Source organism: Trichoderma breve, chromosome 2 (genome assembly GCF_028502605.1).
Source record: "Trichoderma breve strain T069 chromosome 2, whole genome shotgun sequence".
Taxonomy (NCBI): domain Eukaryota; kingdom Fungi; phylum Ascomycota; class Sordariomycetes; order Hypocreales; family Hypocreaceae; genus Trichoderma; species Trichoderma breve.
In genome coordinates this window covers 4398897-4413073 of record NC_079233.1, presented here as the reverse complement: position 1 = coordinate 4413073, position 14177 = coordinate 4398897, and the positions used below count along the sequence as shown (strand labels likewise).

Below are 14177 nucleotides of genomic sequence, written 5' to 3'. Positions count from 1 at the left end.
TGATGTTTTTGCGGCCAGCGGCTTTGGCACCCCCGGAAATTTGTTAGGCGAGAGGGCAGCACAGCCCTAAGCCCAATTGTGATTGTTCGCTCGCACTGAATTATTTGCAATCACGTGCTGCGGGTCCACGTGGGTTCGTGACACGGCCGTGATCAAAGCGGGCATCGTAATGCGGGGCTTTTTTTCAACCAAATGCGATTCGGCGCGATTGGCAGTTAAACTTACTTGCAAGTGCACTAACAATCCACACCGCCCGCGCGACGCCATATACGCGTTTCATTCTGCCGGTAACAGGACGAAGAGTTTCTGAGAGGTCATTCGTATTATTGGACGGGCAAGACATGTAACACTTGAAGGGAGGCAAAATGATAAAAGTGACAAAATGGCCTTGACAGCAGAAGTCGATAGTATCGCTCACGAGCTGTCGAGCCTTGACTTTCACCACCCATTCACGCCGTATGATGTGCAAAATCAGTTCATGCAAACAGTGTATCAAGTTCTGGAGACGGGACAAGGACAAGTGGGAATTCTGGAGAGCCCAACTGGAACTGTAGGTGTATTCATTCCTGGAAGTGGTTCATCGGTCGATTGGCTTTGGTAGAGGAGTGTTGTCGTCTCGCGGTTGATCGTTCATGAGCTTAGGGGACATGCACTGATTGCCGTCTCAGGGTAAATCTCTCTCGCTCATATGCGCATCTTTAACATGGCTTCGAAATCATAAAGCTACCAAGCAGGAGGCAGAACTGCAGGTGGCGGGGGAGTCCTACAAAGACGAACCGGATTGGCTCATCGAGAAACTCCTGTCTCGTAAAAGAGAAGAACTGTTGAGGCAATGGGAAGATAGAGAAAAGCGTCTTGCGTCTTTCAGACTTAAAGAAAGAATCCAAGAAGAACGAAGCCGAAAGCGACGCCGCGTGGAAGATGTTAGGACTACTGTTGAAACCACAGCAGATGAAGACGCCGAATGGCTATTGGATGCTGATGATGACGACACACACCAAGACGATGCCTTATCTGGTCTAAGTAAAGAATCGCGAGAGACTCTTGAAAAGATTGGCTTAGGAGGACGTGTGAAGCAGACAGAGGATGAGGATATCCTGGAAGAGAAAATCAAGGTGCGAGTATCGACACTTAATCCACCTCTGGCAATAGTAACCGTGAGCAATAGATCTATTATACATCCAGAACTCATTCTCAACTGTCGCAATTCATCACGGAATTGCGCCGGCCTGCGTTTCCACCCTCGCTGCCGCCGTCTGTCGCCAAGGGGTCAGATGTCTCCTCGACCGAACCTGTGAAGCTTCTGCCATTATCGTCACGACAAAAACTCTGCATCAACCCGTCCGTTGCTCGTCTTGGGTCAGTTCAAGCCATCAACGACCGCTGTACAGAACTCCAACAGGCGAAATCTAGCAGCAAATGCTCGTTCGTGCCCAAGGAAGAGCTTCTAAGCCAAACCCACCAGTTTCGAGATTCCGCTTTGGCGACACTCCCGGATATCGAAGACCTTCATCTGCTGGGAAAATCTTTGGCGGTATGCCCTTACTACGCCTCCCGGGTGGCCCTACCTGGAGCCGAGATAATCACGTTACCATATCCGCTTCTGCTGCAGCGGAGTGCTCGCGAGGCTTTAGGAATTAAGCTTGAGGGTAACGTGGTAATCATTGACGAGGCGCATAACATCCTCGATGCGATATCGAATGTGCATGCCGCAGAGCTGCAGCTGAGCGATCTCCGCAGAGGTCGCCAGATGCTTGGAGTTTATGTCAAACGATTTGGCAAAAAGTTGAAGGGCATAAATCGAGTAAATGTCGGAAGAGTGGGTAGGGTCATTGATGGGCTATCTGAGTGGCTTGAAGGTGCTTTGAAGCTCAAGGTATGAGTTGCGGGACAGAATTGCTTATGCCTACTCAGCTAACAACCATCTAGAGCGAACATGGAATCGTTGATCCAAACGATCTGACGAGACACAAAGGCATTGATCAGATCAACATTTACGAGCTAATCCAGTATATACAAGAATCCAAGCTGGCCTACAAGATTGAGAGCTATGTTGCTCACGTTGAGAACGGAGACGAAAGCAAGAATCCCGGACCCTCAAAAGCTGGAACACCCGTCCTGCATATTCTTGTTTCCTTCCTGATCGCTCTTACGAACCTTGGCTCCGAGGGACGCATCTTCTACCAGAAGACTCAAGGAGCAACCGCAGATGTGAAACTTACTTATCTGCTTCTCTCGCCCACTCATGCTTTCTCGTCAATTGTTTCAAGCGCTCGTGCTATAATCTTGGCCGGTGGAACCATGTCGCCGTTTTCAGATTACAAGGATCAGCTATTTCCCACTCTGGATGCCGAAAAGGTAACATCATTAAGCTGCGGACATGTTATTCCGCCAGAAAATCTCTGCGTCTGGACTCTTGCTTCAAGCAATGCCGAATCACCCCCATTTGAGTTTAGTTTCAAGCAGCGAGGAAACAAAGAAATGATGATTCAATTGGGCTTGGCAATCTTGAATGTTTGCAATATTGTCCCCGACGGAGTGGTTGTTTTCTTCCCCAGCTATGGCTACCTCGACGAGATAGTGGCGGTGTGGCAGCAACGTCAGGGCGGAAACTCTCAAAGCACCTGGGATCGATTGCAGGCCCGAAAGTTCGTTTTCAGAGACAGCAAAAATGAAACTAGTGAAGAGGTATTACGGGATTACTCCCAAGCGATCCTGGGGACTAGGCCGGCTGGGGACAAGCACACCGGGGCTTTACTCCTGAGTGTTGTTGGCGGCAAAATGTCCGAAGGCATCAACTTTTCAGACCGGCTGGGACGCTGCGTCATGGTCGTTGGACTGCCCTACCCAAACATTGCATCACCAGACTGGAAGGCCAAACTCGAGTACATTGAATCAACAACCGAGGCTAGGCTCATCAAGGAAGGGCAAAGTAGCAGCGATGCGACGGCACAAGCGAAGCAGGCTGCGCGAGACTTTTACGAAAACGCCTGTATGCGAGCCGTCAACCAGAGTATCGGTCGGGCAATCCGACACCGTGGAGACTACGCGGCGATCATCCTTGTTGACCGAAGATACGGCACGCCTCGAATACGAAATAAATTGCCTGGATGGATTCAGGATGGCCTTCATCGAGACAGCCACGAGAAGGGACTTGGCGTGCTGATGGGGACGCTGGGGGGCTTCTTTCGCAAGAAGTCGCAAGCAAGCAGCGGTGGCTCATAGGCGTCACGTTTTTGGTTGGCTTTGAACATTTTGGCCGGCAGGATTCTCATACAATATCTACCACTGATACCCTTTACATGAGAATGTTTATAGATTACCAAGTTTTATCATGCAAAAGGGGGCACCTGCTGCTCACTTTAGTCATATCACGTGTAACATCATCAATAGCCTTGATATTAACTGATTTTACTTCTTTCTGGTACGCATGAGGCTTTTTTGCCCTTGTCGATGGCCATACAGCACCTACTACTGCGCCAGTGGTTCGATGAGTGGTATGTGTTTCGGACACTTCTATTCGGAGCCTCCGTTCAAGTACGGGTACTCAACTTGAACTTATTTACACTCTTCCCCCCTATCACCCCATTAGCTGAGAATTCTATGTTGTATTTAGGAGTGATGTAGATATTTATTATCAAACAATCGAGAGTGTACTCATTAATGATGCTGCGTTGGTTGTAGAAAGTTGTTGCGATTTGGATACTTTTGATGACTGCAGGGTAGGATACTAGTATGTATCATGTCAAGGATAGTGACTGTAGCTATGTATTGTCTCAGAGATTCTGCTACGGTATGGGTATGGTTGAGCAATCAAGAGACTTAATGTACTCATTTGTCTTAGCAGTAGTAAGCTGCGTCAGTTGTTTCCCCGCACTCTTGTCTACTTAAATACGCAGCTTATGGAGTGCCTTATTTCGACTGGGACTTAGAGACTGACTCAGTTGGCGATATCCGCCAGCCCCATGATGTTCCCAAAGCAATGCTACCAAGGGAAATAAAATATTTACTTTTATTCTTATGGTTCTACAGGTCAATACCCAGTGAATGACACAATAGTTAATTTATGTACCTCCATGTATGCTGACTTCTACTCCGCTCGTTTGTAAATGTTCCATGCATGCGCCCTTGGTGGTATGACTGATGTCAACTCCCCGCCAAGATTACTAAGTCACCGACAAAACTACGGTTCTTATCACCTCGAAAGAGAAACATTCTAGATAACTAACCTCAAGCTAACACTGTTCCTGTCAAGTGGCGGGAGGGGGCTGCAAGGGTTTTCCTTTTTTTCTTCGACGGGCCGGTCGCTCATGGAACCGGTTTCTCGCCATCAGGCTTGTGATTGGCCAAGGGCGTCTTCTAGTCCGTATCTGGCCGTGCGGATGCGAAAAGATTTTGTTGTCTCGCGGCCTAGGTCGGAGGAGGGGCGGAAGAGGGAAACCGGAACCGCTCAGTGTCGGGAGAGAGGCAAAATTCTTGACTCACTGCAAGTTACTCTCATTCGAAACTGTCACCGTCGTTTTGGTTTTTGCATGGCGTTGCTGAAGCGTGAGGTTGCTTGAAGTGATCGTTTCATCGCACTGTTTGTTTGTGTTCCTGTGTTGCCTCCTTTGGTTGTGCAACAAGACTCGGGCTTACTTACCAGCCGTCCGTCTCCAGCTTCAAACTCCGACTCGGCATTTTACCCATACAGGCCTGCATAGCCATACAACGCACAGATGTTGGTGGATACAGTAGAGGCGTCGGCGGTGCCCGTCAGAGAAAAGGATGGCCATCAAAGCGACGAGGAGTCGCTGCTCCACAAGGTGTTGAGAGCTGGCCGTGTCGAGGAGCGAGGCATCCTGCCGGTGCCCGTTGAAGAGCGCAGTTCAACACGCTTCTTCAACATCTTTACTGTCTGGTTCTCCATAAACGCAAACATTCTGGGGTAAGTTGTTAATCTGCAAAGATGGTGTCATCACCCGTGCTCTTATAGAGCATCCTGTTATCCATGTAATAAGCAGCTGCTAACCAAGTCTCTTATGCAGCATCACCTTTGGCATGTTGGGACCCCTGGCGTACAATCTCAGCCTCAGGGACTCGTCTCTTGTCATCTTGTTCTTCTGTATGCTGTCCACTATACCCCCGGCGTTCCTTGCCATGTTGGGGCCCAAGACGGGCATGAGGCAAATGATCCAGGCCCGGTACAGCTTTGGGTAAGCATATCTAGCTAGACACACCACCCAAGAGATTAGCTCAACTAACCTCATCCACTTGGGTATATAGACGATACATTGTATCAGTACCAGTGCTCCTGAATCTGGCTAGCATGACCGGTTTCACTGTCATCATCTGCATCACGGGTGGACAGTGCCTCTCTGCCATCTCCAACGGGTCTATCAACGAAGACGCAGGCATCGTCATTATTGCAGTATTGTCCCTGTTAGTCTCATTTTGCGGCTTCAGGGTGCTGCACATTTATGAGACGTATGCGTTCATCCCGGCCATCATCAGCGTTGTCATTGCTACTGGCTGTGCTGGCTCTGGCCTCAAGAAGCAGGCCGCCCCTGAAACGCCTGCCACTGCTGCCAACGTCCTCAACTTTGGTATGATCATTGCCAGCTACCAGATCCCCTGGGCTGCTCTAGCAAGTGACTTTACCACTTATTTCGATCCCAAGGTTCCATCGTAAGTTGCCCTATGCACTGCCTTGTGATAATGAGTTAGGTTACATGTGCTAATGATTGATAGATGGCGAGTTTTCCAATATACTTACTGGGGCCTGCTCATCCCGACCGTGCTGCTCATGGTTCTCGGTGCGGCTGTTGCGGGAGCCATGCCCAACAACCCCGAGTGGCAAACTGCATTTGACGAGTACTCGGCTGGTGGTGTTCTTGCGGCCATGCTGGCGCCTGCAGGAAACTTTGGCAAATTCATCGTCGTGGTGCTCGCGCTTACTTTGCTGGGAAATACTTGTGGCACGTTTTATGCCATTACGCTCAACTTTCAAACTTTGGCGCCGTGGCTGTTCAAGGTGCCTCGATACCTGTTCGCCATCGTCATCACTGGCATCATCATCGCAGTGGCCATCACCGCTGTTGGCGACTTCTTCGAGAGCTTGGAGAACTTTGTGTCCCTTATCGGCTACTGGTCTGCGGCATTTGTTGGAATCGTCATTGTTGAGCACGTGGTGTTCCGCCGCCAGGACTATAGCTCATATGACCACGCCATCTGGAGCGACGCAAAGAAGCTGCCTCTTGGCATCGCGGCCTTGTCGAGCGGTATTTTGTGCTTTGGGTTGGTCGTTCCATGCATGGACCAGGTGTGGTGGCAAGGTCCGATTGCCAAGACCACTGGAGACATTGGTTTCGAGATGGCGTGGGCAGTGAGTTCATTGATCTATGTGCCTCTGCGTTACTTGGAGAAGCGGCTTACGGGCCGGTAATGGAGGATGGGAAAATGTTTTGTCCATTTTGTAGATTATAATAAAAGCAAACATGATGTGGAGATGTTGCATTTTCAAATCCTATCTTCTTGCATTGTATGGAATGTACACCTGATTCATCCTCGTCCGTGCACGGGTTGGACGCGAAGTGATTCATCAATGTCCTGGGATTTTGGTAGGAGCTGTTTGATTGTTCAATATGAGAAAACACTTGATTGATAATGAGAATCAAGATAAAGATCTGACAGAGATCTAGTGGCACGGCACACGCAGTCCACATTTACAGACACTGCTTTTAAGTGCTTTGTTTGTGATTCTGCTGAGTCATCTATATCAGCAATAGTATTCTACTGTTCTGTTGGTTGGCTTGTCAGGAGATATAAAACAGACAGATACCGTGCTCTGTATGAGGCGTTGGGTTGCTACTAACATCTCCTACCATCACAATTTGGCTCCTTTCAAAACATGGCTTCATATCCCGCGCAAAACCTCGGACCGACAAATATTTTGGCTGCTGTTGCAGAGCTTGGAGTTGGCGGAAATGGTGCATTCATTGATGGAGAGTTCAACGGAGGCGAGTGTCGCATCTTCAAGCTTAGCTTCAAAGATCAAGCGAGTATCGCCGTTCGAGTGCCGCATCAAGTTGACGATCAAGACGACATAATCGCCATGGTTCAAATTGAAGTGCGCATTCTTCAGATGCTTGAAAAAAAGGGTTTCCAATGGTCCCCGAGATGTTGCGGCTTTAGCTTGACGTTCGACAACCCGATCAAATATCCGTTTATTATATTGACTTGGGTTGAGGGTTCACCCTTATCTTGGGATGATAACTTTCCACCACAGCCACTTCGAGGCGTGTTACTTAATCAAATAGCCTCGATACAGCTGTCTTTGATCACATGCACACTAGAAGATCGTATGTAAGACGTCCCAGTAAGAAAATATGACTCTGATCTAGTGGTATTAGGTTCTACTTCCACAGCAACCTTCTTCCAACGACGTATGAAGAACAGATCCACTCAGGTGCGAGAAGGCAGAATTCCTGGTCTTTCGGAAGAAGACTGCATCAATCAGTACGCTGCAGTTTGCCAAGTGCTTGGCCAAGATCAACATGATACTGCCTTTGCCGTGAAGCACGGTGATATTAAGCCGAATAATATTATTGTCGATGAAGACTATAACATCAAATGGTATGTGGAAAACATCGTGTGTTCTATTTATACTAGACTAATAGTTTTATTATGTGGTACATGTAGTGTTATCGACTGGGGCTTTGCCACATTTGTACCAATCTCAAAAGCCGCAGGCCTGCCGTGTTTTCTATGGTCCAGCGACAAAGACCCGGCGGGAGTTACACCGAGCCAAAGTCTGCTAAAGGATATACGAGCATATATCACTTGTTTTTCATCACAGACTTTGCCAATGGAGTTATCAATGCCGCACTTGAATAGCACCGAAGACGTGTATTTCCGCAGCCTTTGCTTGGAGTCTACTTCGAGCAAACAGGTGCACGCTTCCATGGCGAGAGCTGGATGGAAACTGCCTTATGGCGAGTTCCTTAAAGATACTAAAGACCATGATTAACTCGGATATATGACTTGTGGGTGCGGACTTATTCCCATTGGGCATGGCACGACAACGAATGCAGAGTATGTTAGGGCCTGAATGAAGGTTACGTGGATTTCCATAGGATTCCGTATCCGATAGAACCGAATGACACCTCAATCTATGCCTCATTCTATCGGCTAGATCTGCCTTCAACATGTGAACTCTAAGCAAACGAGTCCGAACTACTCCGTACTTAACCGAAAACAACCATGTGATGGTTGTTTGGTATGCCGATAGGCATATAATTGGTGGGTTACTACGTTGAGCTGGCATATCCTTGAATACTACACGGGACGGTAGATCTCGGAGTTAAGATTATCCATATTACCAATAGAAGGATTACTAGTCAACCCCAGCGGAGGAAAATGCGGAGGACAGAACACTGCAGATAGCCACACGGAAGACCTCAAATCATTGGTGTTCTCACAGAAGCGTACATATACTGTATGCAGTTAGTTAGGCGTCAGCTTATACGCCTTGTAGACACGGAGAGGTGCGGGCCGGGTACGGCGTTTAGGCTTTAACGCACCGACAATCTTCTCCGTGCTTGCATGTGGTTAATCTCCACAGAATGCCGACGGATGAGGGTGCCGGGCTATTTCCATTTGATGTTGCCATTGAATCTAGACATGGAGACGTAGCGTCGGGATTAGAACGCCGATGGTGACTTTGGAGACCGACATAGGTGACGAAATTGGGCAAATTGAGAGATGTGGAAAATTGTATGAGCTTCTCCTGTTATCCTTTCTTTCCTTTTTACTCTTTGCTTAACTGAGTTGAGTTGTCGTTTTTGCCACATGTTGCGGAGGACAAACAATGCCTGATTGCATATTACCGGACCCTATCCGTAGTTGGAACCAATGCATTGCCTAAGGCTGTTGTTGGAGAATGAAACATTTTTAGATGCGAGAGGAGCGGAAAGGGTTTTTATAAAGGACTGTGATTTGACGAAATACGAGCAATACGAGCAATGTGTGAAGTTACTTCAACGGTGGAAGGTCAGCAAAAGACTCGAATGGACGAATGCCGCCAATCCGCATTTGCGTGTGATAAAGACTGAAGAGCGGAGTTAAATAGATCAACTTGAATCAACCAATACGCGAAACTCGTACTCCGTATTGAGCCATCTACGTGTTAGTTGTCAAATTGAAGCCTGCTCTCAATGTGTTTCACATGGGCATGCTGAGAGCCGCATTTTATAGAGTGTCCCGGTGACTATAGGCCTTTATGAGCCATTTGGACACAGCCGATCCGCTGTGCATATCTTTAAGTTTATCCCTTGATTCGGAACTGGATGCAACCGACCAGTTCCCATCGATGTCATGATATATATATGCCGTGTTCCGTGAGATTTTGTGTAGGTGCCGGAGCGTAAGCCGCACCAAGCGTATGGAACATTCTCGCTTACATGCACCTCCCTGGCCCTAAAACGCCGCTCTATCTGCAAAGATATCATCTACAGTACAGTAAGTACGGAGCACTGAGCACAGTACTACCCAGGAATGAATAGACACCGAATTTTTCCGGTTACGACGCTACTCCATGTCGGCGGCATATCTCAATCCTCCTCCTCTTACAGGCAAAGAGTACCACGTTGATATTTGCCACTGGTTCAAGTACAAATAGTCAATACAACCTCCTTGACACACTAGAGTCCATGGCAGCACCCATAGCACCTCGCACTCCCCCAACACCCCCGAATCCGCCCATCAAAAAGCCAGCCCTATCGGCCGCTACGGGCTGTCCCACGGCGCTAAGGAGTGGCTCGGGGGGTTTCTGGCGAGGCGTGGAGTCTGTGTATCCACGTTAGGTTATCGTCGGATACTTTGTCCGGTGTTCCTTTGTCAATAACCACCGAACCAAAGCTTGAGTGGAAATTCAGAGCAATTGGGCTTTGACGATCAGTCTCCTGTTGACTTGACTGCTCAGGTTGATGAGACCCCATGCTCTTTGAATCTCTGCCTGAATCTTGATCGTCTGTTTCCTAACCAGGGATTGCCATATTCGGCACTTCCACTGTCTGTTGCCCCCTGTCTAGTGTCCGGACAATACGCATGTCACCATAAGCAGCCCTTTTTCACTTCCAGAGCAAAGCGAAAAAAAAAAGAGACTGAAATTGACTATCAAAGGGCGTCAATGCTGCAGCCTAATGTCGTGACTTGAGGGATTTTGCTATGAACATGCTAAGTCGCCGCGCATTTTGCGCCGGAAGGTTGTTGCTTGGCGAGGTTTGTTTTCGGACTACAAATATGGTGCGTTTCTTTTATACACTACCTGGAGCACGCACGGTATTATTCCATTTCAGGCTCTCTCTACTGTATGAGATGGATGTATATGAGGCAATCGACATTCCTATTCAAGGAGTTGCATGATTGTTTCCATGTAACCTTGCCACATGTTTCTACTCGTAGGTACTCAACCACACATCACAAGCTGATGCTGTTGTAAGTCGAGTGCCGGATTTCGAAAGGGTTCAATCATCGCTAGGCCCAATCAATGCATAATGTAGAAAATAGCGCCGAAACCTCCCATGGGCTCGTATGTGCCCAATTGCTAGGCTGACCGCTTGGCTGACCCTGACCGCTCCATCAACCGAGAGCAGCACACACAGTCTTGAGATTTGTGAAGCACCTCTTGCGGAGTCTCGCGTGCCCAATTGTGACAAGACAAAGACTACTGTACTCCGTAAACATGCCATGTATTCGTAGAGCATCTTGCGTCTTCGCGACCCCCGGCATTGTCAGCATGGTGTGGAACCCTCGTGCTCCAGAGAGGCAGGCAAGGCAGTGACAAGGCAAGGCTAGCACGCACAAAGACAGATCAAATTACGGGACTGCTCCCAGGCATTCCCTATCACGGCTCCTGTTGCAGCGAGTTCCGGGCTTAGTCACGAAGCCGGATTCTGCTAGTCCGTCCAAGTTCCCAGAGTTGTGCAACCGGAGGGCTGATGCCGCGTGCACAGTCGGATGTAAGCTGGCAGCATCAAGTGGCATTGGAGCCGTCAGCGTGTCAAGGGGGGGAGGCCGGAATCTGCAAATCCGCTGCCGCGTTAACACTCTGCATCCCCCATACAAGTGCTGGCTCTACTAAAAAGCAACCGGCCGCCTACTTACATACAGTGCACATGTAAAAGTGTCGGCACTCTCTCCTGTCCATTGATCTGGACTGAGCTTGTCTGCCTTAGTCCACCCAATACCTCCCCGGTAGTATCGCCTACTGTGCTGTACATGTACTCCCTCTTCCCTCGTACAAGCAACTGGAGTCGAATCTACCCAATTCCATGTACTAGGCCGTATCCATTCATTCGTGTGTGTTGCAGCATTAATACCCGTCGAAATTGAGTGCATGCCAATGTGCACGTGGCTCGATATATATCAGCCGTGCGCCCACCATCTCACTTTGTCCAGACTCAGACTATTGAGTCCAGCACATAAGAGCTGAATCCCCAGAAAAGGAAGACGTGCAGACACAGAGCTCGAAGCCAAAAGCTTGCCAAATACGAACAAGACACCCAAGTTACAGCCTCTCACCCTCCAATGTCCCTTTCCTCTCGCGGTTAGCATTGCACAGCACCGCCGTAGGCGAAACCGAAGGATTTGATTACAGGTCCCGTTGCCGTTGTCACTTTCGTCTCACTTCCCGCCTTTTCTTCAGCTTGCCTTGACTCGTTTCTGCAAGCAAGCAAGCATGGACCCATCAGGTATGTCGACTATTTCTTATTCTCAATACGATGTTTTGCGATACACCTGGTCTGCTGCTTCAATTATGTCATAAGTCATATTACCACCTCTTTGGAAAAAAAGGTGTTTACATATATTGTCGAGACATCGTCTCCCTCTTTTGTTACACGTACATACATGCTCCATACACACATAGACACAAGCGCACTATTCCGGGCGGGACCCATACCATTGCCGTTATTTTCCAGTCTTATTGCTGTGTATGACTTCATTTTATACTCCTTCGCCCATCATGGTCGATAATCCGGAATTTACGTTCAAGTGTTGGCCAGACCAAGTGTTAACTGAAGACATGTGCCCTCCAGAAGCATTCTTCTCAGCGCAACAACAACACCACCATCACCATCTTTTCGACACAGGCCTTCATCATGCTGCCCGGATACATGTCCCACACAATCAACAGCATGAAGATAGGCTCGGCATGTCAGCCCCTACTTATTCCTCAGAAGGCGCCAACAGCGTCTTTTTCCAGATGCCGGCGCAGCAGATGGCCAATGTGATGCCGCCATCTTCGTCAGCGTCAACACCAACCCCCCACCACTACCGCCAGGATTCTCCCACCAGCACACATAGCGGAGGCTCTCACTCTAAGCATCGCAGCACAACCCGATCAACAGACGGCGATGAACTTGAAGCCTGCAGCGACGAAGCACAAGCCGCAATTAAACGGCAGCGCAATACGATGGCGGCACGCAAGTATCGCCAGAAACGCCTTGACCGGATAGCCGATTTGGAGCGGGCATTGAGTGACATGACTGGGGAGCGCGACGAACTCAAGCTTAAGCTGGCGAGGCGCGAAGCCGAAGTTGAAGCTCTAAGAGAAGTTCTGGGAAGAAAGTGAACATCCATGCCACCCACTTACATGCTCGCTCTTTGCGCGATTACATACATACACCCCTGTATAACACCAAAGAGAGGGTGAAGCCCTCAACGACGCACTCACTCTACTGCAACCACATACCCACAACGCTTAACCTGTACTGGATTTTTTGCTTTATCTCACGGAAATGTGTTTTCTTTTTTTCTCAATTGGATCTTTCGGGGTTTAGATCTTTTATGTCACATGGTGTTCACGGGAGAAACGACCTCGGGAGCCGGTCATTGGGAGGGCACATTGTTTTCATTCAAGTCTTTTATTATTATTCCTCCTATTGGTTTTTTGATGTACCCTTTGTCGTTTTCCCCGGCATTGGATCTTGAACGAAAAAGGTGCCGAATGCCACCGAAGTCGTCGGGTTTGTCATATATATAAAACCCATGTTAGCGCTACAATCCTTCCGCATATAGATGGGGGGTATTTAAAAAGTCATCAATGATGACCGATACAGAATTGGAAAAACAAAAACGATGGTGTTTTCAAAATCATATGTGCCTCTCCTGGTTGCTCAGACGATGTCGATTCTCTTCCTTAATTGTGAACAAGATGTTTCATGGAAATTATTCAACTTCTTTCGCCTCATCATGGCTGACCACGGCTGTCATATTCGCCAGGAGGCACAATGAATATAGGGGGTGAATGTGCTAAATGATTGGGGGACAAACATAAAGAGGCTTACCAAAGCATGGGGGCCATTATCTGAGCAGCCGGAGAGTGTCATCTTTCAGACACAACTAGACAATCTTCATCATGGCTTCAAGCTCATTTTTCCAGCAGGTCTAAGAAGGAAGTAGAAGGAAGATGAAAGAGAAGATTTAGCAATCCAGAGACATTCTATCATCCAGATATAATTGATGATATCCCTGGGCTTGCGTATTCTACAGTGAGACAAGAAGAGGGAAATCCTTTGAACACTGGCGATTGGAAAAGACAAAAGAATTATCCAAGCTGGAAAAGATGATATTTTATATGCAGAAAAGCGAACATATTCAATTTCTTTTCAAGTTATTCTCTACCTTACACACGAATAGTACTCGACAGCACGATGCATGAGACATGGGATACGATACTGGCAATTACAAAGCGTTCTTCAGTAGCGCCTTGGCCTCTTCCTCTCTTGTCTCGGGGCAGAAGAGAACCCCGACGATTACCAACTACGGAAACACACATTTCTTCATCAACTCATAGACTGTTGTTGGTTCAACCCTTTTTTTCTGTCTCTATGTGCATGTATGTGTCGGCGATAGAGTCATAGTGGGGGCGCCAGAGTTCCGGTGACTCACCCCAGCATAAAAGGAGATTTGAAGTACATGTACTCACCATTGACCACTTTTGACGTTGTACAGGTGTTATTGTATGAGATTACGAAAATTGATGTTGATGCATTTGTTTGTTGGTTAATGGATGATGATTGACTCAATCCACTGACTCTGATTCTACGAAATAGGGGATACTGCTTGTCACTGAAGACTGACTGCAGGAAAATAATCTGACACGTTTTTTTCAATCTCCTGGCACGAAACTTTCG

General features: G+C 48.1%; 4 protein-coding genes across 4 annotated transcripts; all 4 read left to right on the top strand.

The window, feature by feature from the left end:
- Positions 1–382: 382 nt before the first annotated feature.
- Positions 383–3225, top strand: T069G_03562 (uncharacterized protein; the record flags this gene model as incomplete). The annotated part of the gene is made up of 4 exons (XM_056170772.1): positions 383–550; positions 669–1115; positions 1169–1876; positions 1930–3225. The coding sequence occupies 4 exons, from the start codon at positions 383–385 to the stop codon at positions 3223–3225; spliced, it is 2619 nt and encodes an 872-aa protein (XP_056031664.1).
- A 1493-nt stretch (positions 3226–4718) lies between these two features.
- Positions 4719–6424, top strand: T069G_03561 (uncharacterized protein; the record flags this gene model as incomplete). Its single annotated transcript, XM_056170771.1, has 4 exons — positions 4719–4927; positions 5028–5195; positions 5266–5667; positions 5731–6424. The coding sequence occupies 4 exons, from the start codon at positions 4719–4721 to the stop codon at positions 6422–6424; spliced, it is 1473 nt and encodes a 490-aa protein (XP_056031663.1).
- Positions 6425–6889: 465 nt separating this feature from the next.
- On the top strand, positions 6890–8008 carry T069G_03560 (phosphotransferase enzyme family domain-containing protein; the record flags this gene model as incomplete). Its single annotated transcript, XM_056170770.1, has 3 exons — positions 6890–7340; positions 7392–7614; positions 7681–8008. The coding sequence occupies 3 exons, from the start codon at positions 6890–6892 to the stop codon at positions 8006–8008; spliced, it is 1002 nt and encodes a 333-aa protein (XP_056031662.1).
- Positions 8009–12004: 3996 nt separating this feature from the next.
- On the top strand, positions 12005–12613 carry T069G_03559 (bZIP transcription factor domain-containing protein; the record flags this gene model as incomplete). The annotated part of the gene is made up of 1 exon (XM_056170769.1): positions 12005–12613. One exon carries the CDS (start codon positions 12005–12007, stop codon positions 12611–12613), a length of 609 nt encoding a protein of 202 aa, XP_056031661.1.
- Between the last annotated feature and the right edge of the window lie 1564 nt (positions 12614–14177).